This window comes from Castor canadensis, chromosome 4 (genome assembly GCF_047511655.1).
Source record: "Castor canadensis chromosome 4, mCasCan1.hap1v2, whole genome shotgun sequence".
In the NCBI taxonomy this organism is placed as follows: domain Eukaryota; kingdom Metazoa; phylum Chordata; class Mammalia; order Rodentia; family Castoridae; genus Castor; species Castor canadensis.
The window spans coordinates 166,314,883-166,342,341 of record NC_133389.1 but is presented as its reverse complement, the minus strand read 5'-3'; the positions used below and the strand labels follow the sequence as shown (position 1 = coordinate 166,342,341).

General features: G+C 47.6%; 1 protein-coding gene across 4 annotated transcripts in view; it reads right to left on the bottom strand.

The window, feature by feature from the left end:
• The window catches only part of Pnkd (PNKD metallo-beta-lactamase domain containing), a 68,138-nt gene that overhangs the window by 19,539 nt on the left and 21,140 nt on the right, over window positions 1-27,459 (bottom strand). Inside the window, exon 1 of one of the 4 annotated variants that reach the window (XM_074071707.1) lies at window positions 8,043-8,287. The exons of 2 other annotated variants lie outside the window; for them this stretch is intronic. In XM_074071707.1, coding sequence (XP_073927808.1) covers window positions 8,043-8,257 — 215 coding nt within the window. In that variant the 5' untranslated portion in view covers window positions 8,258-8,287. Of the gene's footprint in view, window positions 1-8,042; window positions 8,288-27,459 lie in introns of those variants that run through there. One more of the 4 variants, XM_020184486.2, reaches the window with a different exon arrangement.

Sequence of the window (27,459 nt, the reverse complement as noted above, 5' to 3'; positions counted from 1 at the left end):
GGAGGTCTTGGAGTCTTGGGGAGAAGGCAGAGGGTGCCACAGCAGGCCCAGTAAGGCAGGCAGGGGTCAGGCCACATGTGAGAGAAGGGTAGAAGGCTGCGATGGGCCCTCAGCAGGGAAACACATGGTCTTCCTTTGCTTTTTGAGGGCTCTTGGGCTGCTGTGTAGAGGATGCCCCAAAAGGCAGCCAGAATGGAAAGAGGCCATGGTGCCAGGTTATCCAGGTGGGTATTGGGCTCCAGCGGGTGCTGGAGGAGAAGGTGAGGTGGTGGCGACCCCAAGACCTGTGTCAGTTTGGATGTGGTCTAAGGTCTGTATCCTCCCACAGAGCAGGGGAAGGCAGGGCTGAAGGAGGAAGGAGGGAGGGGCCTGAGGACCTAACTGTGCTAGCCACTCTCCAGAGGCCTGCTGACCCCCCGACCATGACTTCCATATGACTCTCTGTGGTTGTGTTCAACTCCTTCATCTGCCTGAATGGGTTGGCCTTGACTATGTCACAATCACAGGGTCAGCTCTCTTTCTACTGGGAAAGGTCTGGGAGCTCCCCTTTAACCCTCTCTCTCCCTGAAGACCAAAACAAGATCCCTCTCAATTCTACCTTGTACCCATACCCGTTGGGTTCACCCAGGGGACAGGCCCTTGGACCTTGCCCCTATACCTTATAAAAGCTCTCTGCTTCCAATACAAACTGTTTACCACTGGTAGAAATTACCTCAAAGCGCCACATTTGATTGACACCTGCTTCTGCTCAAAAGCCTGCCATGCCTCCCAGTGCTTATGAGAGTCTGACTCCCAGTCAGGACTTTTGTAAACAGACACCAAAGTTCTTGTTTTCCTGTTCAGCCCAATGAAAACCTTGTGCTCCCCAGAGTGAAAAGATGGAAACCCCCTAAAGAGCAAGTACATAAACAAACCGTGCTATACGTAGACTGGGGAAAACTACACTGCCAGCAAAACAAATGATGTAGAACAACAGGTCTCAACAGGCTCAAAGGCAAACACATATCATTAAGCTAAAAGACATACTGCTGAGAAAACAAGCTGATGTTTGCTAGAAATGCCAATGGGTGCAGAAACCATCACATCTACCATTTCCGGACACCAATGTGGCAAAATAACAAGGGCAGTTGGGACAGTCACCATTCAAGTCAGCAGTACTGCCCAGCAGCAGAAAAGTGGAGTGACTAGGGAGGGGGACTTTGGCATTGTCTGTAATGTTTTATTTCTTAAAGGGGATGGGGCATAGGATTGCTATAGTTAGTGTTTTTGTTTTTTAATACTTGAACTAACTTATTAAAATTTCAGGGCTGGGGACATAGCTCAACTGTAGGGCACTTGCCTAGCATATGTGAGGCCCTGGGTTCAATTCCCAGCACTGGAAAAAAAAAAATTCAAAACCATTCTCTTTTTTTGTATAGCCTCTGTGCTGGCAGTGATCCCTGCCTGGAACACCCTTCCTTCTGCCTCTGAGCTTCTCTACTTACTGGAATCCTAACCACTTTTAAGGCTTAGTTTACACCTGTTTTCTTGGAGAAAACCTTTCCCTATGCCACATGGAGCACGCAGCCCCTGCCCCCAGCCTGTGCCTATGTCTTCTTCAGCACTGAGCAGTGCTTGGCCTAAAGCAGGCAGATTCCCATTTGCTTCTTATGTGGCTTCCTTGTGTTCCCCCCCCACCCAAGTTCCCAGCACTGGCACAGCACAGCAAGTAGCACATGAGAAAGACTGGCTAGGGACTAGGAAAGGCTGGGGAGGGGTCAGGCATGCAGGTGGCACAGAAGCCAAAAAGTGGCCAGCAGACCCCAGGAGGCATCTTGCCCAATTGAAGCACTCTCCACCTTGCTCCCTCCTCCCTTCCTCACCCACCTACTTCCCATGTCCCTCCCCTCTCTCTGCTGCCCCCCCCACAGACCTGTGCAAGCAAGGTGCTCTGCCAAGAAGGTCACCTTGGGTGACCTTCCAAGGCATGGGTGGGCTGTGTCACTGGGGCACAAAATCCTAATATTCCCTGCCTTATGGTCTGCAGCCAGGGCCCTAAAGCCAGGAGTGGGGAGAAGGAGAAAAGCCCGGAGAGTGAGGAGGTGTCTGGAGTCCCCAGTCCTTGCTGTGCCTCCAGGATCACCGCACCTCTCTGGAACGTGCTGTCTCATCTTTAACAACAATCACCAGTGCTGCAGCTTTTCTTTCCTCTGCCTGTCAGCCAAGTGTCATCAATTAATCAATCCATCTCAGATCATCCTCAAAACAAGCAGGTACTATAGTACAGATGAGGAAATAGCCCATGAGCGGGAAGGGCCTTGTTCAGGATCACAGAGCACTGAGAGGTAGGGTAGATTCATGCCTGGGAGCCTGACCTGGAGTCCAATCAACCACTAAAATCCTCCCCAAACTCCAACCCCATCCAGGTAGGATGAGATGAGTGGGCCTGAGCTATTTTGGGGCCACCTCAACTCCTTTGGGGGACTTTTCTGTGAAAAATGATAAGTGACAAGAACATTCAGCTCAGGCATGGCCTCTGGGAGCTCCAGAGTTTGGAAATCACTCTGAATCCTTCCCTAGACCATCTCATGACACAGACAGCATTTTGCAGAACGCAAAGGACCCCAGGGGTTTCAGGCTAAGACCCTTGACTCAAGGACTCTTGAAGGCCCCTTTCAAATCCAGGCTCTGTGATTTCTCATTCTGGATTATTGCTGGGTATGGAGCCTGGAAGGGAAAAATGGTCCTATTGCTGACCCCCATTCCACATAGGTGGGTTGCCACTGCCCCATGTAATAGCCCCTGGTTCATTCCTTCCTCTCTCCCTCCCTCCCTTCCTTCCTTCCTGTTTTTTGCAGGGCTGAGGCTGGAACCCAGGGCCTGGCACATGCCAGGCCAGCACTGTACCACTGAGCCATACCCCAGCCCTTTGCCCCTGGTTTCTTAAGCGATTACCAGATACACAGCTTCCTTTCTTCTGTTGCTGGACTCAAGAGGTAGGAACTCACTCCCCAAGCCTGTATTCCTTTCTGTAAAACTGAGTATTAGACTCCTCTAAGAGTTCATGTGACTCACAAGGTGGCACTGACACCCCGAGCCAGAGATGGGTTCACATTCTGCCATGGGGTCCCGAGGCATAGTCAACAGGTGCTTCTCAAAGGTGAGCCTTGCCCACCTGCATCAGAACGATCCATTCAGGGGTCCATAAACAAGAAGACTCTGACCTTCTCTCCCTCCCGCTTCTGGGACTCTGCAGTGCAGGGAATGGAACCCCTGGCCCAAAGCATGCTGGGTAAGTCTTCACCACTAAACTGCACCCCTGCCCTGGATTCTATTCAGCAGTTCTGGGGCTTGGAACTACCCACCATTGCTCACCAAAAAGGAAATCAAGTTTCCTAATTGGTCCTCTGGGACCCACGTGGGAGACAGAAAAAAAACCACCCTGCAGGATAGGGCTGGTGTGGGAGCTGCAGCCTGAGTTGACAGCTACAGTGGGCCCTGGGGACCCTCCCTGTGAGGTTAGGACAGTGGGCAGAGTGCCTGCAATCCCCCCTCCCCCACAGGGCCACAGGGTGCCTCCTACTCCTGGCCTCACTGAGCCTAAGCCAAGTGTGGCTTCTCTGGTATTTAAACCTCCAGCCCCACTGGAGGCATATGGGACAGCTGGGGACAGAGAGAGTCCCCCCCCCGGCCCCCCTCCTCTGGCCCACAGTAGAAAAACACACAATGGAGCTCTTCTTCCCCTTCCCCTCCTCTCTTGGCCAGTGTTACCATCTGGGCAGCCCTGAGAGAGGCTGGAGGGATTCCAGCCCCTCTGGGCCCAGGGCCCACCTCAGGCCAACTGGGTGAGGGGAGAGCAGAAAGGGGGCTTAAGGGAGATCTGCATCCAACAGAACGCCTGGAAAGCCCTATTTCCGAGTTACCTCCCTCACCTCCTCCCTAAACGTGTCCTAACCCCAGTGGGGCACTACTGTACCCCAACAAATGAGATCAGGTTGATGAGGCCTCTGATCAGGGGGTGCTTCTGGCCAGGACCCAGCTTGCAGGCTTTGCATCTGACCAGTAACAAGGCACTTTTTTTTTGAGACTGGAACTTGCTATGTAGCCCAAACTGACATCAAACTTGTGATTCTCCTGCCTCAGACTCCTGAGTACTGGGATTACAGGACTGCACCACCATGCCTGACTGACAGGACATTCTTAATGACACCAAACTTGGAATGGATATCTGAGGGCTGAGGGGCGGGGAGTGCCACCAGTACAAACAGTTCTACTGAAGTAGAGTCTCTTTAAGGCCCCTTCGCAACAGAGGGCCCCTTAGCTCCTGTGGCACTGAGGAAACAAGATGAGACAGCTAAACAGGCCCTAGGGGGTGAGGGTTTCCTGCAGCTGCTAGCATGCCTAGGGGTCACTTCCCTATGCCCACAAGAGGCCAGTGAGCACAAGATCAGAACATAGGCCTCCATTTCTAGCCTCTCCAGGACAGCTCTTCCTCAGTCTTTGCAGCCCTCTACAAAAGACACCCATCTTTCACAGAGGGAGGAGGAGTGGTCTCTGGGCTCTCAACAGGGACAGGAAACATAGAAAGAGTTGGTGGCTCTGAGCCTCATTCAAGCCTGCAGGTTTGGGCAAGTTGACTCCTTGCCTGCGCTCCTAAGCTACCTACCCAGCCAAAGCCTCTGAGATTTGTTTGTTTCTTTTGGCTTTCCCCTTCGCTCCCCCATCCTGATCTCCCACCCTCTTGATTCAACCCTGATCCCTGGGCAGTCCTGTGGGAGTCTAGCAGCGGAGCCAGACTTATGACTTATGACCCCAGAACAGGCAAGAAGACACATACACTGAGAGTCCTAAGAGGAAAGATGGTGGCTAGGACCAGTGGAGGCAGAGATGAAATTGAACTGAGGAAGCTGGGTTGGCTTTATGGATGATGGCACATCTGAAAAGAGCCATTCACTCATTCACTTAAATCTGACCAGTTTCATTCTGGTTGCACATTGAGGATACTTAGGGGCATGAAAGTAGAAGGAAGCAGTCAGTGTTGGAGGCTGGGCAAGAGAAGACCTGGCTGGTCCAGTACAGCTGCAGTAGGATGGGAAGAAGTGATATATTTTGAAGGTGAGCTTAGAAGATGCAATAGAATTTGACCCGTAGACACACAGGAAGGAAGGGCTGACACGTCTGATAATAGTACAGAGTCGAGGGCCTTGGGAGATAATTGGGCAGGCAGGGGTGGCGGTAATAAGATCCGCAAAAGCCTGGATGAGGGTGCAGGCTCTGTTCTTATAGGCCAGACACCTGGCCAGAGCCAGGCTTTGGATACCAACCAGGCTTCAGAGGGGAAGACAGGGTAGTGGGGAGAGGAGGGAGGCTGAGAGGTTATTGTGAGTCCTTAGGATGCAGTGCTCCAAGGACCCAAAGGCCTGGGAGAAAGGAAAAGACCCTGCTTCCCTCCTTGCCAGTCTATGTCATAGATAGTCCAGGTCTGCTTGCACTTGGCCCTTCCAGTCAGGCCACGAGCAAGGGGTCCTTCACTCAGGGATCCCTTCACATCAGGATTTCTGCCTCATGACATTGAACCAGGGTGCCCACTGGCTCCAGATAAGGGGTTTCCTTTTGCAGAAGTGGTGCAAATGAAGCCCATCCCAGGGACAGTTGGTTACTCAGTTGGGGTGCAGGATGTCAGAAAGATTCCCCCCGGCATAGGAACACATGGGGCCTTGGTCATCTAGGATTCTCCATCCCCAAAGGCTGGCTGGCTGCTGGCTACCTCAGCTCATCACCACATTCCCAGCCAGTTGTGGCAGTGTGTAAGGAAGCTCCAGGAGTTTGCCATGCCCTGTCCCCTTCCTTCCTCCCTGCCATGCCAGGCCACAGTATGAGCAATTGTCAACATGACCTAAGCACTTACTGTGAGCCAGGTCCTGTGCATTTACACATGTAGCTTTGTTTTATCCTTACAGGACCCTGTGGGCAGGCATTATCACCAGCCCCATTTTACAGGTGCGGACAATGAGGGTACAGAAAGTTATGTGTCCATAATGCAACAAAGCCAGGATTCAAAAGCTGATTTGTCCAGTGATCCCCATACTATGCACTTAGCCACTGCACACACCGTCTCCGAGGTCCCCTCAGAGCTCCAAACACATGTATCTAACCTTAGCCTAGCCTGGTTCCACGCTCCCTTGAGCCCAGTTATTCCCATCCAAAATAACAGTGGTTGTGTTTGAGGAAAGCCTTTGTAAGATGATCATCACTAGTAATGGTAACATAAACTGCTCCTCTCCTAGCCACTGCTGAGGGTTTCTATTACCTGCTTTGCAGCCCCCAACAGAAATCCTCCATTTATGGTCCTCCCAGCCACACCTTTAGGGTGGAGGTGTCCATGTGCTCCCCACCCTGTCCATCCTTCCTGCAGGCCTGGAGGCGCCCCACAGAATCAACACCTGCATACACCCCACCCGTTTCCTGCTGGTATCCCCTCTCCCGGCCAGTGACCCGCAGCCCCTCCCCCAAGGGACTGAACTGATTGTTTCCCAGACCACTGCAGGGCAGGGTCTGGAATTCTGGTTCCAGGCACACCCTTCTGCTAGGCAAATTTGGGAAGTTCATTCCAAGGCAACCTTGAAATTCAGACAAAGGAAAGCCCATATTTATTTATTTATTTATTTGTGGCTCTGGGGTTTGAACTCAGGGCCTCACGCTTGCAAGAAATACTAACTTCTGAAGAAGCTCTTGAGAATCTTGGGTTTGGTGATTTGGAGACTTCCAAATTCCAAGTTCCAGGAATACCCGAGCCCTCATGGTAACTCCTATTTTCCACTTCCTCAGGCCATCCACATGACTTCAAACTTCCTAAGACTAGAAGTAGATTAAAAATCCCCTTCCTCAAATAGAGCTGTAAAGTTCTCAGACATTTTGTGAGAAGAAATTAAAAAAAAAAAAAATCCCCAATCTAGGGGCTGATCATGAACGCGTAGCATGCATGAGGTCTTTCTGGTGCAATTCTCAGTGCCAGAAAAAAAATCTAAAACATGAAGATATTAATAAATCTCATTATTTTAATGCTTTTTGCAAAGCAATGGCCTTACTTGGAGCATCAACTAGAATTAATTTTTTGGCCCACTGGGCCTTTATATATTTATTTTGTAGACAGAGTGTGAGTGGAATCCTAGGCCTGAAACTTCGGGGAGTATCTGGGGTGGTCTGGAGAGGGAAGAGGGGGGTGAATTGCACAATGTTTTCTCTGAAGTTCAGGAAATTCCCAGGCCTGGTCATCCCGGTAACCTGGCCTATGGCCAGGGCTTCCACAATTCTCATTGCCAACATCATTGTCCCTACACTGGGGCCTGAAGTCCTGGCCCATAACTCCGCTGGAAGTAGAAAGGGGACAGGACCCTCAGAAGCTCATCTTCTGACTCCTTCCCTGCCTCTCCCTATCTCTGTGGCAGAACAGTACTGGCTACTACTCTTGCCTGGGCTTCTGGAAGGAGGAAGCAGAGGGAGGGGAAGGTCTGCTAGAGAAAAGTCATTGGTGGTCAGTGAACCTCAACGACTCAGCTGGGGGTAGGGTCAGATTTCATATCCTGGGGCTCTGCATGCCAAGGTGGTGGGTAGAAAGAAAGGAACCTACAGGATTGGAACTTCTGCTTTGGACAAGAACCTAGAACCTACCTAGAGTGCTGGCTCTGAGGGAAGTTAGGCAGAGGGACAGGAACGCTTGGAAGGAGAGGAGGTTTCAATGTCGGTTAGATGGTCTTGCACCTGCCAGGATCTGCTGACTGCTAGGCACGGTCTTCCCGGTCAGGGCTCCCGCACTATCACCGTTTCCCACCCCTCTGGGCTCCAGTCCCTTATCTGGCGCTTTTCTCCAGCGGTCCTCTCACACCCCTTCCCTGTCTGCTCTGACCTCCATCCCCTATTCCTCCTTCCCCAGCCCATCCCAATTCTCCAGCCCTCCAACTCCTTGCCTTCCTCAATCCCCACAAATTCAGTGTCTTCCCCAGTCGGTCTTTCGATCCCTCCGCTCTGGCCCCTAGAACCTCCAGTCCCCGCCTCCCCGTCACCTTTCCCAGCGCGCGCCTTCCCGAGCCCACATAGGCTGGAGTCTGGGCACTAACCCGATTCGGAAAAGCAGCCGCTGGCTGCGCGTCATGAGCAGGCCGCGGAGGCCCCGCCGCGCACGGCAACAGCGGGGACTCACGAGCAGGACGAAGGCGACGAGTAGCAGCCCGCAACCGGAGACCCACAGCCAAGGCGCCGGCCAACCCTGCCAAGCCATGCTGGGGGCCGGGCGGGGCTAGGCATTGCTAGGCAACGGCCGCCCTCCGTGCGCGGGCGCGCTGGGGGGCGCGGGGCGTTCTGGCCCCGCCTCGTCCATAGGCCGCGTTGGGACCCGCCCCCTCGCCAGTCCCTGCCGGACGCTCGCACCGAATGCCCCCTGGCTGGTAGGCGACCTGGCACCACCACCCCCACCTTCGTCGGAGGCGGGGCCGGAGCGGGCTTTGGACCTGCGCTGATTCTGGTCCACAGTCCCTGAATCCGTGGAAAGGACGCAAGACTGTGTAGCTCGCACCTCCTCCGTCCCGTGTAGGGCACTTCGGGAGAGACCCTGGAGTGATCCTCGAGGCGGGAAACCTTAGAAGCAGACTTTCTGCTGGAAGGAAGCTGGGAATTCATCTGGATCAGCTGTCATTCATTCATTCACTAAATTGCTTATTTATTTATTTTTGGCTATAATGGGGTTTGAATTAAGGGCCTCACACTTGCTAGGCAGACTTTGTACCACTTGACTCACTCCACCAGCCCTATTTTGTGTTGGGTATTTTCGAGATAAGAGTATAGCAAACTATTTTCCTAGGCTGGTTTCAAACCGTCTGATCTCTGCCTCCTGAGTAGCTAGGATTATAGGCGTGAGCCACCAGTGCCAGGTACTAAATTACTTTTCTAGCTCCCAAGTGCCAGGCATTATGCCAAGCTCTGAGGATAAAGAGTCAAAGACACTCTTTGTGTTCTTTGCCTCCAATCTAGAATGTAGTGGGGAGACAAACCAAGAAAATAAACAAACCTAACTATATGAATATATATGTATATATATACACACACATACACACATACATTTATGTGTGAAGACAAATTGTGGTGCTATAAAGGAAGCAAAGGGGGCAATGACATGGTGCACAGAGAGGACCTGCTTAGATGGAGGAGGGCCTTTCTGGACAGGTGACATTTAACCCATGCCCTAAAGGATAAGAAGGGGCTGCAGTAGAGTGCCTGTCTAGCAAGTGTGAGGCCCTGAGTTCAAACTCCAGTACTGCCCCCACAAAAGAAACAAGAATATAGATTGAAAACAATAAATATGGTATGCATTTTGTTTACAAAGGAAGAAGAAGAAGAAAGAAGAAGAAGAAGAAGAAGAAGAAGAAGAAGAAGAAGAAGAAGAAGAAGAAAAGAAGAAGAAGAAGAAGAAGAAGAAGAAGGGGCCACAGAGGTTCATGGACTCAGGAGGAGTGATTTGACCAAGGTTATGCAGAGATGGGTGGCAGAGCCCAGTTAAGCATCCTCACTCCCATACCCAGTGCGATTTCCACATCACTCTCCACCCAGCCCTTACTGCTGCCTTCCTGATTGGTTCTAGAAGTTCAGGTCAGAGGATAGAAGTAGACATGAGGGTATGGCGAAACCTACGTATTTAGGCACACAGGAACAAGGGCTGAACTCCTTTAGATCTGGTCTTGCCTTGGCCCAGTACAGGAAGGGAAGGAAATGCTGCAGTCAAGCTCACCATGGCTCCTGCTGGGAGATGGGGGAGGAAAGCAGTTGAGGCAACCCTCTTGTTTTCTTCCCAGCTTCCTGTGCTCCAGTCAGAGACCAGATAACCAGAACCCTGCCTTACATTTTCTCTTTCCCTCTGTAGCATGGGATTAGATACTTGGATCTAAAGGCTGAGTCCCTGGTGTGCAGAGTACACATCTGCAGGGTCATTGTATACAGTGACTGGAGGCTTCACCCTCCTCTGCCCACTCCCCCTCCAATAAAAAGCCAAGGGATGGGTTACATTGTCCCCAAACTGAATTGTAATTCACCTAATTCGGAATTTAATCCAGAAAGCCCAATTTGTTTCTTTTCTGGGGATACATTTTAGGGACAGAGCACATGGCCTGCTCCCTCCTTGCCCCTTGCCTGCAGTCAGCTTCTCAGTGCCCAGCACAGGAAGGGCTGGTGCTGCAGAAGAGGCCTGGTGAGAGGAGACCTATAAGCGAATTCATAGGCTTGTCCAGCACAGGGGAGCTTGTGTCTCTGTCTGAATCCCTACATACAAAGTGAGGACTTGTGGAGCATTGTGAGCACACCTTGCTGCAGGTAAGGCTGTGCCAGGCAGGCATTATATGGAGAAATTAAAACCCAGCCCTTGTCATCTAAAACAGGAAATGCAGGCTCAGGTGTGAGCCTGCAAAGAACACAGACAACTGAATCCTAAATCTCAACGCACATGCACACATTGACAAGATTACAGACAATAAATCCCAGATGCATTCTATGGAATACATGGCATCAAGGCAGGGCTGGGGAGAGATAAGGAGTGAGGGTGGGTGTTTTGGGAGAAGACTGTTCTGGAAGACTTCCCATGTTTGCTCCAAATCTGTGTTAGTTTCACCTCCTCTCCCATAAGGATCTTCTGTCCCAGGCAGATTGATGCCTCATTATTTATCCCTTTCCTGCACTTTCTACCCTGTAATACTTACAATCTCTGGAACCTTCCGTGCTGTTTCACATAACCATGTCTTTGCACAGGCTGTGCTTTTTGCTTGGAGTGTCATTCATTCTTTGTTCCCCAAAGACTCAGACCTCCTGTGCTCTCCTCAAGAAATATTTTCTTGAACCCTCCACCCCTAGCATGGGCTTAAGCATGGCCTCCCTATGCCAGCTCTGGGTCTGGTACATACGCTGTCCTTCAATGTAATACCTGTGGCATGTCTTTTCACTTACACGTTTATCTCAGAGCCCAAAGTCTCGAAGGCTTTATTGTCTTTATTTAGAGCAGGAACTATAATGCATTTATGTCTAGCACTGTAGTGTCTGGCATCATGCCAGATACATATTAACTACTCACAAATGTTCTTTGAAATGTCAGACTCCTATCCATAGCCCACGAGGCTTCTGCTTGATAAGACCAGGCTGTCTCCTCGACTTCCTTAAAAGCTGCCATTCTTCCCTTGTCACCATGTGTCAGACATGTGGTTCCTCAAATGTGCCACAGTTTTTCCTACCTCAGGGCCTTTGTTGCATGAGCAAAGGAGGGTCCCTCCTCTTGGAACCCTGCTCCTCTAGTTTTTGTACCAGAGATTGAACCCAGGGCCTCATGCATGCTAGGCAAATGCTCGACTACTAAGCTACATCCCCAGCGCCTCTGGTTCTTTAACCAGCTCAAATGCCAACAGATGAGACATAACCCATATCTCGATCCAAGTTGTGGTTACATGGCACATAACTGGGGCTTTCAATTACACGTGGGTGGAGAGGATGCCAGGGCATCTAGTAGGCAGAAACCAGGAAGGCAGCTAAAAGTACAATGCCAAGACAGGTTCCCACAACAAAGAATTATCTGAACCTAAATGTCTGCAGTGCACAGGCTGACAGATCTGCATATGCAAATGTAGAAGCTCACCAAGTTGTACCCTGAAGATTTGTGTCTTACACCATGTGTAAGACATTCATCAAATTAAAAATGTTATCTCCTCTGAGAGGCCTTTGCTGACTACCCCATCACTCTCCACCTTATTCCTTAAATACTCTTAATACTTCCTTCACCTTCAAGGCACTTTTCACAATTGGACATTATTCTGTGATTCTTCTCTGTCACCCCTATCAGAATGCAAGTCCTATGAAGAAGTCACTGGTGTAAGTACTGCCTGGCCCAGAACAGGCATTCAGTTAAATGTTTGCTGAATGAATGAAGGAATGGTTGAAGCAAAGAATGGAAAATGAGACTATGTATTGCTGCTGAGCATTGTGACTGTCAGAAGACTGGAACCCTCTTGTTCTGACCAGTGGGCTAGTGCCTGAAAGAGAGTTGTGTGGAAGCCAAACCCCATGCAGGAGAACAAGTCAGAACAAGCTACATCGGGCACGCCACGGGAGAGCCAAGTCTGAGGCACACACCCTTGGGATCTTTGCCATGACTTCCTCTCTGGGGGAGCTTGGGGACACTGCTCAGGCTAAGGTTTACCTTTGTGACTCTCTTAGGAGAGGTCCATTACTAACCTGAGGCACAGCTGAGCATGGTGGTACGCACCTGTGATCCCCACACTTGGGAGGCTGAGGCAGGAGGATCTGGGCTACATAGCAGACCCTGTCTAAATAAATAAGTAAATAACCAGAGGCAAGGTGAATGGCAGCCATGCAGGTTTGATCTGTGAAGTGGTGGTTTTAGAGATTGGATCATAAAGAGTAAGCTCCTTTCCAGGTTCCTGGGGTGAGTGAATGCTCTTGTGTCTGCCCCAGTGTTGCACCTGTCAGCCTAAGCTGTCAAAGGACAGCCTGATTTCAGCTTCGCATGGCTCAAGCTGGATGCCTGGTGCTTGGCTGGCATGCAGGAAACCATTGGTGATGATGATGGGGATGATGACGATGACGATTACGAGGACACAATCATGAAGGAGTTTTGATGGATGGAGCTGTTTGAATGTTAGAGAAAAAAGACATCTTGTTGGAGCAAAGTTTAGAAAAGTTAACCTAATGCAGAAGTGACGCTGCACTGGTTCACCCATTCGCTTCAGCCCATCCCTCTTCTGTTGTCACCCAAGCCCACCATCCCATCGTGGACTTTCCTTTGAGCCATCATGATGTATATTCTGGATCCCTTCTTTGATTGAGGCAAATCCCCCCACACCCTCTGACTTCTCACAGAGAGCCACCCGTCCCATCTTGACTGAATCTGGCTTGTGTCTTCTATGCCCTTCCTGCCTTCTCCAGGGGAACCTTCATGTTCTGCCTTGTCACGGCTCCAGCCTGGGAAGAGCTGCACTAGTTCTACTGCAGATAAAGACTGCTGCTCTTCCTGCCTCATGTAAAAACTCTCCACCCTCCCCATCAGTCAGTCAGTCCACTGACCCAGCCCAGCCTGTGAGGGCTTAGACACCTGTTTCTGCTCTGCTTGTCCTATTTCTGCCACCAGGTAACTCCAACAAGCCTGTCTCATTCAAGCTGCCTTAGCAGTTCTCAAGCTTTAGGGAACCTCAGATTCACTCAGGTAGCTTGTGAAATACAGACTCTTGGGCCCTTCTGACATTCAATGGTTCTGGCTGGCCTAACAGTCTGCATTTTGCCTATGTAATTCTGAGCTCAGCCTTGGCCTCAGTTCCTAACTTCAATTCCAAGGCCTTCAATGCACTTCAACAGCAGCATGCTCACATGGTCACACCTACATTGACCTGGAACTTCTCAGCCTCTGAAAACCTAAACTCCAATGTCCTTTTCCCTTGCCCCTTCATCCCCAGTACAAAGGGTCATGTTGAGCATGCTAGGCAAGTGCTCTACCACCAGCCCTTCCTTCCAATCTGGACTTGGGGTTCAATCCCTTGAGCCACTTACCAGCTAGCATCTTCCTTGCCCCTTGTTCCTCCAGTCTTAGCCTGCTGCTGCCAGACCTGCCTGCACCAACCTGATCATTGTCCCTGCACTACTCTGCTCCCACCTCATGGGTGGGTCATGCTGTCCTCTGTAAATCAGGGCTGCTATGATTTGGACTTACTGAGACTCCAACACCAGTACTGAGCAATTCTTTCATTTTTCTGGGGTTCCTCTCACTATCCATAGTTGTTATTCTGAACCTCAGGCCCCAACTTCATTTCTTTTGCCTTCAGCAAATGTCCTTCTTAGAGGAGAAAGTTCTGTGCCCACTCATCCCTCTACACATTTTGCTACCCACCCATGAATTTCTAGAAGTGCTATTAGCCCCTCTTGCTCATTTAGCAGTATTTCCCCTGGCTACCACTTTTCTCACTCTATGAGCAAACTAACACTTCCCTAAAAAAGCCAGGTGTGGTGATGTATGCCTGTAATCCCAGCATTCAAGAGGTTGAGGCAGGAGGATCTCAGCAAGTTCAAGATCAGACCCAGTCTAAAACAACAGCAACAACATTTCCCTTGGCCTTTGTCTCCTTTCTAAACTCTGATCTGCCTTTGTCTGATACAACCTGGTTTCCTGAAAGACAGTTTCTGTGAGTGTGGTAGGTTGCATTTTGTTTCTCCCTGTAACCCACCCTTTGCCACGAACCATGCATTGTTTCAGTAGAGGTGAGACGTATTTCCCCACCCCATTGATGTTGGGCTTGGTCATGTGGTGAGCCTTGGCCAATGAGAGTTAGCAGACATGATACAAGCTGTTACTGCTGAACTTGGTCTGCGTTTGTGCTTTATGCCATGAGAACTTCACTCAGGGAGTTGCTGTTGTAAGGAAGTTGAAAGACATGTTGAGCTGCCTTGGATCCCACTCTCGGCTTGGAAGTCAGATAAGCCCAAAAGAGCTTAGCTTCAATCAGCTGAAGCTCAGCCTGCAGATGTATGAGTATGAAACTCATGCTTATCACTGTGTGCCTCTCAGTCTGGGATCGGCTTGTTATGCAGCACTATTGCAACACAGCTGACACAAACAGTGGGAAACAAGGGCTAGCTGTTAATGGTGCTGGAAAGACACAGTGTGTGCTATGTAGGAAAGAGCAATTTATTCACTTATTTATTTGAGATAGGGTCCGTTTAGGTAGCTCAGGCTGGCCTCGACCTTGCAATTCTCCTGCTTCAGCCTCCCAAGTGCCAACACACCCAGCACAAAAGACTCATTGAGATCTATGCCTCATGAAATCCACCAAAGTAAATTCCACTTTAAATAACATTTTAAATTCCTAAAAGTGTTAAGGATTTAAAATTAAACCACACAAAACTAGAAGAAAATGGAATATATGTCTAATCTCTGGAGAGCAGAGAGCTTTCTGAGCCTAGTCTCAGAAAGTTATTAACGTATTTATTCTCAGTTATTGAAGTGTTATTTTAATTTTCTTCTCCAGCTTGCAAGGCAGGCACTCGTATCACTTGAACCATGTCCCTGGCTCTTTTTGGATTAGTTATTTTTCAGATTAGAGTCTCCTGTATTTGCCTGAGGCTGTCCTATACCTATGACTTCCTGTGTAGCCCTCTTGGGTCACTGGGACCACAGGAGTGTGCCACCATGCCTGGCTTATTGGTGGAGATGAAATCTCAATAACTGTCTGGGCTGGCCTTGAACCACGATCCTCTCCATATCTGTCTCCTGGGTAGCTAGGATTTTCTACTTAATTTTCTTTAATAGGCATATGTGACTCTTAAACTTAGACAAAAAACAATTAAAGACCTCACATGGGAAGGAATTATTCTCTTGGTTACTTTATTTATTTTTCTTCGTAGCACTGGGGTTTGAATTTAGGGCTTCACGCTTGCTAGGCAGGCACTCTTACCCCTTGAACTACTCTGCCAGCCCTTCTTCGTAATTTTTTTTTTTCAAGATAGGGTCTTGAGAACTATTTGCTTAGGCTAGTTTCGAACCTTGATCCTCCTGATCTCTGCCTTCTGAGTAGCTAGGATTAGAGGTGTGAGACACTGGCACCCAGCAATTTTGGCTACTTTAAAAATTTAAAACCTTTATGGGTTAAGAAAAAAACAAACTTGTTAAGCCAGCTGGGCACAGTGGCACACACTTAGAAGGCTGAGGCAGGAGGATGGAAAGTTCAAGGCTAGCGTGGGCAAAAGTTAGCACACACACACACACACACACACAAATTGCTGGGGACAAGGCTCCAGTAGTAGGGTACTTGTGGTGCATGTGAGAGGCCCTAAGTTCAATTCTTAGTATGGGCGTATGGGGTGCTGGAGTTCAAGGCCACAGATGTTCAATCAGGGTCACTGGTATGATGAGATTCTATAAATAACCCAAAGATCCCAAGGCAAGAGGCTTTAAAATGATGCTTAACAACTGAGGCCAATAGGAGAAGGGGACCAGGAACTAGAGAAAAGGTTATTTCGAGAAGAATTAACTTAGAAGGTAACACACATGTACAGGAAATCAATGCAAGTCAACTCCCTGTATAGCTATCCTTATCTCAACCAGCAAAAACCCTTGGTCCTTCCTATTATTGTTTATACTCTCTCTTCAACAAAACTAGAGATAAGGGCAAAATAGTTTCTGCCTGGTAGCGAGGGGTTAGGCGGGGTAAGGGGGCTGGGGAAGGGGGGAGAAATGACCCAAACATTGTATGCACATATGAATATAATAAAAAAAGAAAAAAAAGATTAATTAAAAAAAAAGACATGTGTGATCTTCAAAGAGAAATGAAGAAAGAATAAAAGACAAAAAATTAAAAAGAAATAAAAAGCCAAAAAACAAAAACAAAAAATAAAAATAAAATAAATGATGCTTAAAATGAGAACCCTATGCAGTGTATGATTCTGGATTGGATCTTGGTCCAGAAAAAGGACACTCGGGGAGCTGCTCGGGGACACTCATGGACTGCAGATGGGTTATTAGACTTGTGTTACAATTAATTTCCTGGGCTTTATCCTAATACTGTAGCTAAGTAGGATGTGAACATCCAGGGAAGCTGGGTGGCCCATATGGGCTTTCCTTCTACCTTTTCACAAATAGTCTGTAAATCTCAAGTTGCTTCAAAATAAAAAGTTAAGAAAAATAGGACACACACGAGTAGAGTTGTGTTTATATGTTGAATAGCTGGCAGATGTGGCACATCCTGTTGGCTGAAGAATACTCATTCTGTAACTGCCCCACTTTTTCCTTGTTAACTTCTATTCTACCACTATGCTCTGTGCAGCTGCCCTCCCCAGCCCTGGTAGGTGGATCTTGATTGGGTCAGGCCAACTGGCACACTCACCACCCCAGCAAACTATTGGTTACACCCAGGAATGTGATGCAACTCTTGCCATCAGATAACAGCAAATATTTATACAGCACATATCACATGCCAGGCACTGTTCTCAGGGCTTTATGTAGATTAACTCTGAGCTCTCACACAACCCTGTGACTCAAATACTGAGAGATCTGCTCAATGGCTCCAATTCACACTTTCAGGAAGCTTTTCCTTATTCTTAAAAGGGATATAATACAACTTGGTGCCAGGGATGGAAGCCAGGACTTGTACATGCTAAGCAAGCACTCTACCACTGAGCTGCACACATGCCTGGCTGTGACTTTCTTATATATCCCCTTTCTTTTTGTAAAGAGGCAGCTTTTCTGTCTCCAGGATGCTCTCATCTGCCTCTGATGTCTGGAACTGCAGCAGACATTTGAGACTGTCAAGATGGATTTAAGAGAATATTCCAACACACCGAAGATGGCAGAGCAGGAAGGAGGATTGAACTTGTGTCCTTAAAGACATAATGAGCCTTGAATTCACCAAGCCCAGAGTTTCCTTTTAAGGAAGGGTCTCCCTGTATAGCCCAGGTTGTCCTTGAACTCACAATCCTCCTGCTTCAGTCTCCTGAGTGCTGGGATTACAGATATTTACCACCACACCCAGTGTGGACTTCTTTATTATGTGAGATAGTAATAATTGCCATCACTTAAGCCAATTTTAATTGGGCTTTCTCTCCTTCCTTCCCTCCTTCCCTCCTTCCTTCCTTCCTTCCTTCCTTCCTTCCTTCCTTCCTTCCTTCCTTCCTTCCTTCCTTCCTTCCTTCCTTCCTTCCCTTCCTTCCTTCCTTCTTCCTTCCTGTCTCTCTCTTTCTTTCCTAGTACTGGGATTGAACCTAGGGCTTCATGCTTGCTGAGCAAACAGGGTTTTCTGATGATTGCAGACAAAAGAACCCAAACTACTATCGTGGGTAAGTGAGTGGAGGAAATGCCAGGTGTACTGATACATGCCTGTAATCCCAGCTTTGGAGATAGAAGGATGGCGACTTCAAGCCATCACTACATAGTGAGTTTAAGGCTAGCCTGAACTACATATCAAGAACCTGTCTCCAAAAACAAAAATAGTGAAAAAAAACCCCAGGATATAGAACTATAAATTTTGTATAATTGATATGATTGCACTTCTGTCAACAAAAATGCATAGATGACAATGCTATCAGTCAGTCATATCCTTTTTTCTTCTTTTTTTGTGGTATTGGAATTTGAACACATTGGAGTTTGCATTTGATAGGCAGGTACTCTACCACTAGAGCCTCACCTCCAGCACAGCCATAAGCTTTTGCCAGTGGGCTCATTGGGTATCACTTATTTTCTTTTTTGTATTTTTAAAATATTTCATGACCTTCTATAATGCGATTGTATCACTATTTTAATAAAAACATATTTATGAACTGGGCTCTGGTGGCTCATGTCTATAATCCTTGCTACTCAGGAGGCAGAGATCAGGAGGATCTTGGCTTGAAGCCAGCCCTGGCAAATAGTTCTCAAGACCCTATCTTGAAAAAACCCAACACAAAAAAGGGCTGGTGGAGTGGCTCAAGTGGTAAGTACCTATCTAGAAAGTGTGAGGTCCTTAGTTTAAACCTTAGTACCACCAAAAATAAGCAAATAAATAAATAATTTTATAAAAGCAAGGCTGCCTCTACTTTTTACTTCCCATCCATTCTCAGGCCATCAACTAGGCACCTGCCTCCACCTCTCCATCCTAATAGGCTCTGTCTCCTTGAAAGTCAGGACTATTTGTCATTATTCAGTCCTTGTCACTGAACCTCTGGGCAGCAGTTGTGACAGGGCACATGCTGAACCCTGTCACAGTCTCTTGTGGCTCTCTCTTCCATGTGTGAAGATGTAACTAGTGCTCACATCTTTGGGGTCTCCGGACTTCATTCCTTGACCCTTTTTTCACTCTACATTTGCTACTTGCCCTGTTTTGGCTGTTCCCTGTATACTCATCACTTCAACAGAGAAATGTCCACAAGAACTCCCTCTCAAGTTGCAAATCTGAATGCCATCTTTTTGCTGGTCACCTCCACTTGGATGTCTCAGGGGCTCTGCTACTTGATTTGACCAAAGCTGACCTCATCATTCTCATGCCACTTGACTCTCCTTCTTCCCTGTCCCCCATCTTGTCAAATGGCACTTCTGTCTGGTTTGTCCCATAAAAAAAGTGATGAGGACACACTGGAGCATACTGTCTTTAAAACTCAGCTCTGCCACTCACTATCTGTGTGATCTTGGGCAAGTCATTTCACTTTCCTAAGCCCCAGATTCCTCATCTGTACGTCAAGATGAGAAGAGGATTTACCACGTTAAGTTTCTGTGAGGATCGAAGGAGATAAAGTATGTTCAGCAAACTTTGCATAAGGTCTGCCATGCAGATGGTCAAGAAATGTTAACCAAAAAGAAGCTCACACCTTTCTTGTCACAGGTGACTTGCCAATCATTTTCCTTCTGGTGATCTCACAGTTTTCCTGTTTCCAAAACTGCTCTCCTGTTCCCCACCCATTACTCCTGGCTTTGTTTTCATGGTTCTCAGCCTGTACCCTTGCTACAGCCTGCCCTACTCCAGTGGGGCTCCTTCAACGCACCCTCCCCTCTAGTTCTTTAGAAAGATCTTCCTGAAACGTGAATCTGAGCGCATCTGTGCCATCAAAGATGCTGCAGTGGCTCCTTGTTCCCTGGGGAATGCAGTCCCATTGGCAACCCTGGAGCCTGCAGTCTCTCCCCCACATGACCACCCCACTCCTATTGTAGCCACCTGGACCTCCCCATCTCCTGGCCTGAAGCTCTAGCTTCCCTGACCCTGGAGGGGGTAGGCTGTCCTCCACTACCTTTGGACCTGCCACTGCTTCTCTGTGGAAGCTGCTTCTCCCCACACTGTGCCCCAGCAAATTCCAACTTGCCAATCCTGGCATCATGGGCAAGTCATTTATAACTTCTCTGGGCCTCAGTTTCCTCATCAGTAAAGTGGGTATGTTGTGAGGAAATTGATGATGCAGAGCTCTGAGAACATGCCTGGCACACAGACAGGATGTGGCACCTGTAGGAGAGGGCAGGGTCTCTGTCGTCTCTTACAGAGGTGAGGGCAGGGCCGCTGTCTATTTCCAGCTGTACCCTATGAGCCCTAAGACCATGCCTGGCACACAGCAGCCCTTGGAAACATGTCTGTAAAATAACAAGTGAATCAATTTTCAGCCTGCTCCTGGGGGAGGCCTTCCCTGTGCCCCTGAGGCCAAGGTGGTGACACCTCCTTCATCACATGTTTCTCTGTCACTACATGGCATGCCATGGGGTATTCCTGGTACCACCTGACAACAATTGGAGTTCCTTGTGGGAAAGGTGGGTGCTTGACTCACATTGATAGCTTATGTCCTGGCTCCACTATTAGTGCCCTATCTTGGGGACAATGTTCTTAATCAATTTAAGTCTAATTCTCTTTCTGCAAAAGGGACTGATAATCTGTATGAGCTACTTTGAAGATTAAGTATGATTACACTTGTATGATTACAAGTCAAGGACACAAGGCCTGGCTCACCAGGCATGTATCACACGTTTCTTGATGCTATGTGTTTTGTGCCATTCTTACAACACCAACATCTGGTCCTTACGGTGCTCAAACATATTAGACATGAACACCAAGGGAGAGCCTTCCCTTCCATTCCCCAATGCCATTACCCAAGACTCGGCCCTTAAGTCATCACCTGGGACCCATGGCAGTCCCCTCCAGCTCCCACCCACCTTATGTAGTTCATAAGGTGTCCAGGTCCAAATCAGCTCCCTCTGTCAGAAGCCGGTACACCTGGCTTAGTAATATGAACTCAAACCAGTTTTCTGGTGTGTTAAGCACTCACTTACCCCTTCAGACAGCCTGCACTGCTTCTGTCTGCGCCTCTAGCCCTACAGGGCCTGGAGAAATCCTCTAAGGCAGAATTCTTTAGTACCAGGTGCCTTCTGGCCCAGCACATCCGAGGGAATTGATTGTAACTAATTAAGGCCCAAGTTCTCAATCTGGGGAGTCAAGCAGGCTGGGGCAGGGGAGTTTGGTCTTCAGGAGGCTCATCTGGCCTTTCTTTGAGTACAGCATCTTTACAGCTAAAAGTAAATTCAACCAGCTAGGGTGTGGCTCAGTGGTAGAGCACTTGCCTTGTATGCCCAGCGCTGGATTCCATTCTTAGCACTGCAAAGTAAAGAAATGGTAAATTCAACCTCCACTCTGAAGGCTTTGTTTATTTATTTTTATCACAAGTGTCTCCATTGTCTGGTCACTGCTCTATGTCCAGATTTGGGAAAAGTACCACATCAAAGTCAAACAGAAATGATGGTTTGAAAAGTAGCTACCTTTCCGCTGTAGGTTATGGGGGTCCCAAGGGAGTCACTGCATCTCCCTGCAAGTCTGTGACCTCCCAGAAGACAGAGGAAATGGTGCTGTCATTTTTTATCTCTTGTATACTCAGCCTGTAGCACTTTGCTTGTGTAAGAAATGGTCAGTTGTGGGGAAAGGAAGAAGAACAGAAGGAATAGTGTAGACTGACTGCTAAGGGCAAGGCATGTGTGAAACACATGCTATAAGGAAGGGAATGGCATCTCTTTGTAGTGATGAATAAGTTGAGGCTTGAGCAGGCTAAATGACTTTCCCATCAAATAGCTAACAAGTGACAGAGTATGAATTCATTTCTAGTTTTATTGGACTCAAAGTCCTGCTCTCTGCTGATACTATTTTGCTAGCCTGCATAGGAAACATATCAGTTAGAGGGTGGGTGCCAGAAACATGGCACACTTAATCTGGCTATTTGAGAAGAGCTGCATAAAAGGACTATAGGAGCCTCCTTCCCTTATCTGCAGATGGTACATTCTAAGACCCACCCAGTGGGTGCCTGAAAGGTGGATAGTACCAAACTCTATATATGCTCTATTCCTTCCTAGAAATACAAATCCACCATAAAGTTTAAAAGTCAGGCACAGTAAGAGACTAGCAATAGCTAATAATACTACAGAACAACTATGACAATATAGGGTAAAAAGTTATTTAAAAGTTCTGAATTGGTAATGGTGGCATAGCTCAGTGTTGGAACACATGCTTAGCATGAACAAGGCTCTGCATTTGATCCGCAGCACAAAGGAAAAGCAAAAAATAAAACAAAACAAACAAAAGATGAAATAAAAAACTTATGTTTATTTCTGGAATTTTCCATTTAATATTTCTGGACTGCTGGATTGGAGGTGTGGCTCAAGTAGTAGAGAGTCTGCTTTGCAATTACAAAGCCCTGAGTTCAACCCCAGTCCCACCAAAAAAAAAAAAAGGTGGCATATGATATTTTTGGACTGCGGTTGATTGTAGGTAACTGAAACCAAGGACAAGGAGGGTCTAGTGTATTCTACAAGTCTATGAAGCTACTGGGCAGGGTATAAGCAAGATGAGAAGACAAGAGAAGGTGTAGTTTTCCAGAGCTAGTGACAGTAGGGCTCTGTCACCACTCCTAGGTCTGAAGGATGAGGGGAGGGAACAGAAATAAAACAGAGACAGGGAATGAGGAGAGGGCCACCTGAAAGGAGCTGTGATCTTTGGATGGGGGATAAGCTAGTCTGTGGTGACCCTTTCAGGAGGGAGGAGAAAAAATACTCTGACCCTACTCCCATCTCCTACTGGAGCTCTCCATTGGCTATGCCCAGTTGAAGGTGGAGGACCAAGAGCCCACCAAAGTGTCCATGTGGATAAGCTCCAAACATAGTAGAAAAGAGCAGGGATGGATGTGGGGACAAAGGAAAGGCAGGCAGCCTGTTGGAAGATGTGGCTTGTAGAGGCAGTGGGGCTGCTTTGACTCTTCAGAGTAGGCACTGGCTGCTACCACCTTTCATTCCATGGCTGAGACAGCTCCTGGCCTTCCTGCGCTCAGGCTCTGTCCTACTACCCACTCATGGTGAAGAGTGTGTGTGTGTGACGGAGAGGGGTCCCTAATACAGGCCCCAGATCATGTTCCTCCCTGCTGAAAACCATCCAATGGCTTCCCATTAGGGTGCAATCCAAAATCTCTGAGGAGGCCCAGGAGGTCCTGTAGACCTGGCCCTGCCCACCTCCCCAGTTTCCTTAGGCTACATCTCAGTGCCTGACACTGTCCTTGAAGTTTCTAGACCATCCAAGGTCTTTCAAATTCAGGGTTGCCTCTACTACCTTCACATACTCTGTTCCCTTACCCTCAATTGGCCACCGCATATTCACATGCATGAACACACACACACCCCATTCCTCCCATCTGGGCTATTTCATACTGCCTTCTCTCTCAGAGAAGCTTTCTTCCAGTCTAGATGAGGTTCCTGTGTGCTGTTCTCTTAGGACAACGGTTTCTTTTTAAGTTAACTTTTTATTAGGGAGAATTTAAACCAATCAAAAACAAGGAAGAAAATTGGATAGCAAGCTCTTATGAACTCATTACCTAGCTTCAACACTTTACCTCCAGGTAAGAGAGATCAGTAATTTTCAAACTTTTTTGACCATGGAACTCAATGGAAGTGGGTTTTAAGGACTGGAGGGCGGCTCAAGTGGTAGAGTGCTTGCCTAGCAAGTGCAAGGCCCTGTGTTCAATCCCTATTACTAGCAAAAGCAGGGCTAGGGCTCATAGCTCAGGGGTAGAGCCCCTGTCTAGCAAGCTGGAGGCCCTGAGTTCAAGCTCCAGTAACCAAAAAAAAACCTCTTTACATTGAGACCCATCTTCTAGACATACACAGTATGAAAAAAGCAAGTTATGGGAAAAAATTCTCATTTTACTTAGTCTATTTTTTTAAGTGCTGGTTGTGTAATGCCCCACTAATGGATTTCAGCCACAATATGGAAAACAACTGGGCTGAATCTTCTGCCTCAGTCTCTGGGAAGTTAAGAATTATTTTTCTTGCCAAGCAGAGACAGGAAGGTCCTGTCCCCTAGTGGTCATATCTGGAAGTGATTGTGACTTTTACCCTACACTTTCTAGAGATCAACCTTTGGCCTTTTTGGAAGTAAATTAAATTCAGTAAAAAGTACTGAGTGCAGGCCCTGGGCTAGGGACCTCGGTCAGGGTTTGGGAGTATGGGAGTGTGGGGGGAGGTCCAAGATGAACTGTGACCGAGACTGACCCCTAGAGTTGCTCTGCACTGTTCTGTACCACACAATAGCCAATAGCCGCTGGTCACTTGCGGCCTCTGAGACTTGAAATGTAGTTAGTACAATGGTAAAACTGAATCTTAAATTGTTTAATTTTAATTAATTTCATTTAAATATATTAAATGATACTTGCTTCAGTTATTGGAAAATACTCAAGCATGTACATTTTCTTTTACTTGCAGTACTGGGGCTTGAACCCAGGGCCTTCACCTTGAGCCACTCCACCAGCCCTATTTTTGTGAAGGGTTTTTTTGAGATAGGGTCTCGAGAACTATTTGCCCAGGCTGGCTTTGAACCTCGATCCTCCTGATCTCTGCCTCCTGAGTAGCTAGGATTATAGGCGTGAGCCACCAGCACCCAGCTTCAAGCATGTACGTTTTGTACACTTTTTTAGATTTCTGATGTAAATATTTAGACTGTAAAGTTAAATATTTCTGAGGTAAATTTAACATCTTAATTGAGATGTGCTGTAAGTGTAAAATTCACACCAGATTTCAAAGACCTATTATGAAAAAAATCCCAGTAATATTTTTTTTTGTGTTTTTTGGGGGACAGGGTATCCCTGTATAGTCCAGGCTGGCCATGTATCTCACCTCCTGAGTGTTAGGATTGCAGGTGTGTGCTCCTTTGCGCTTCCCAGGCAGGCACTCTACCACTTGAGCCATGTCCCCACTGAGCCAATATTTTTTGATGATAACATTTTTGGCTATATTGGGTTAAATAAATGCCTTATCAAAATTGGGCTGGAGGGTGACTCAAGTGGTAGAGTGCTTGCCTAGCAAGTGTGAGGCCCTGAGTTCAATCCAATACCACAAAAAAAATTATTTACGTGTGTGTGTGTGTGTGTGTGTGTGTGTGTGTATTATCAACACTGATTGGTCTGTGTCTTTTTTACTTTTTAAAGAAAATATAGCAATGCCCTGAGTTCAAACCCTAGAAACAAACAAAAATTTCGTGTCATCCTTGTGCAGGGGCTAAGCTAATCTCTTTATCAGTCTGGTTTTAGTATATGTGCTGTCAAAGTCAGCATGTTTTTTGTTTTGTTTTTTAAATGACTGCTGGAAAGTTTCCAAATGTGGCCTATGCTGTATTTGTAGGGGACAGGGCTCCCAGGCTGGAGTTCCCTCTCACATTCCTCCTTCCTGCCCCTCCTGTGCATCTTGCCCCTTTGCCTTCTGATGGAAATGGAAGCTGTTCAAATTCATGTTCAGACTAGAGTGAGAGTGGGGTTGTGGGTTACGAATTAAGTTTTGGATCCTTGTTAGAGTGTGGTCCATAGACCATTAGCTTTTGTGTCACCTGGAGTTCATTAGAAATGCAGAATTAGGTTTGGGGATGTAGCTAAATGGTAGAATGTTTGTCTAGCATGTGCAAGGCCCTCAGTTCAATCCCCAGCACCATAAAAAAACAAAACAAAACAAAAAAAAAACCTCAGGCTCCATCTTAACTGAATGAAGCAAAATATGCACATCAGTGAGATTCCCCAAGTGATTTGTTTGCACATTGCAGTTTGAGAAGTCACCTATTAGCTATGCAACTGAAATATAGGTGACAGTTCTCTGATGATTAATTTTTTTTTTTTGGTGGTACTGGGGTTTGAACTCAGGGCCTCATGCTTGCTAAGCAGGTGCTGTTACTCCTTGAGTGACTCCCCCAGCCATTTTTTGTGAACAAACAAACAAAACTGAAACATAAAAACCTGACAGCTCCAATAGACCTGGCTGGCCCAGGAGGCCAAGGTAGAAGATGGTAGTGGGCAGGGTAGTGGTACAGAAGGAGCCTGGTCCAGCTGAGAAGCCAGACTGCGGCAAATTTACCACACTAGGTCCCACTTAACCTCCCAAACCAGAGGTTGTGCTTGTCACTGGGAGAATCACTGGGCTCCTTGCTCCAAAATGATAGTGAAGTTTTAATTCTGCCCCAAGCTTGACAGCTGCTATTTTTAATCCTTACAACCACCCTATATCATTATCTTCCTTTTTATAAATAAGAACACCAAAGCTCAGAGCAGTTTGGTAAGCTCCCCAAGGTCACACAGCCACAAATGATTTGAACTTGGATTCATCCCAGCTGATACTTTGTCTGGGGGGGGCCTTTGCTTATATCTCCCTGAAGATTCTGATTTTCAGATCTGGAAATCTGCATGTTTTCACAAGCACATCAGCTCATTCTGACAGTCAAGGGAGTTTGGAAAGTGGCCCTGACTCTAGTTGCACCTCCATGGGTGCCAGCCTGGTCCTGTGGCCCAGGCTTCCTCACATTGAACGTAACCCACGTCCAGTTCCGGTGGGTCTATCTTCCTTCTTACATGATTTTATCTGAGTACCAGGAGGTGAAAAACATGACTCGATCCATTTGCAAGTGAAGAGATGGGCCCAGGTCTTACGGCCATTCAGTGTCAACGCTGGACAAAAGCCCAGCCCCTTGGACACCCCGTCTCAACATTCTTTTCACTCTATTTCTTTAAGGAAGCCTAAGTAATGTTTATGAACAATAAGGCTAATCTGTAGGAGGAAGAGCCTCCATGGGCTCCCCTCCTCTACACATCTGTCACTCATGCCCACAAGCCTCCCTCCCCCACCTGAGAGCAGCAGAGGTCCATCAGTTATACAGATGACAGGTCCTGGGCCATGAGGTGCTGAGGCCTGGAGGTGAATGGGTCCCCACTCACCCTGGGTCAGTGGGGAGAAAGTGGCATACTTACTTACCTAGGCTGGGTTAAATGCCTCAGTTTAGTAAATACAAAATCCTCTGAAAAAAGGATCATGGTCTGAAGTCAGACTGGAGCAAATAGTTCCTGAGACCCTATCTCGAAAAAACCCATCACAAAAAAAGGGCTGGCAGAAGAGTGCCTGCCTAGCAAGCATGAGGCCGGGAGTTAAGTGCTGCTGAAATAAAAATAAACAAAACGGTACCTTTTTGATAGTGATAAACACAGTGATCTCATTTGGGTGGAGAAACCCATGAATGCTAGATAACTGGGCATCAACGGGGAGAAATTTGTGGAGCCCGGGGCTGGGCTGGAGGGGGCATAGCAGCAGCTCCATGAAATGTGCCTTACCTTCCCTCAGGCTCCACCAGGACCCTTCCTACCTTCCCTTCCAGTCATGTTCCTAAAATAAACTTCAGCCTGGTGGCTTTCACTCCCCCACCCCTTCCTGCTGCCACTGACTTGACTTGACCTTCCTCCGGATAGGAGGAATACCAGAGGCCCAGTTGAATTTCAATTTCAGATAAACAATGAATACTTTTTTTTTAGCGTCAGTATTCCCAGATAATTGCATGGGATAATGAGGCATACTTATACAAAAGAATTATTTGCTTGTTTATTTCCTAAAGCTCATGACTAAGAATCCTTTATCTTCCAAAGCTGGCAGCCCTGCCCTAGGGG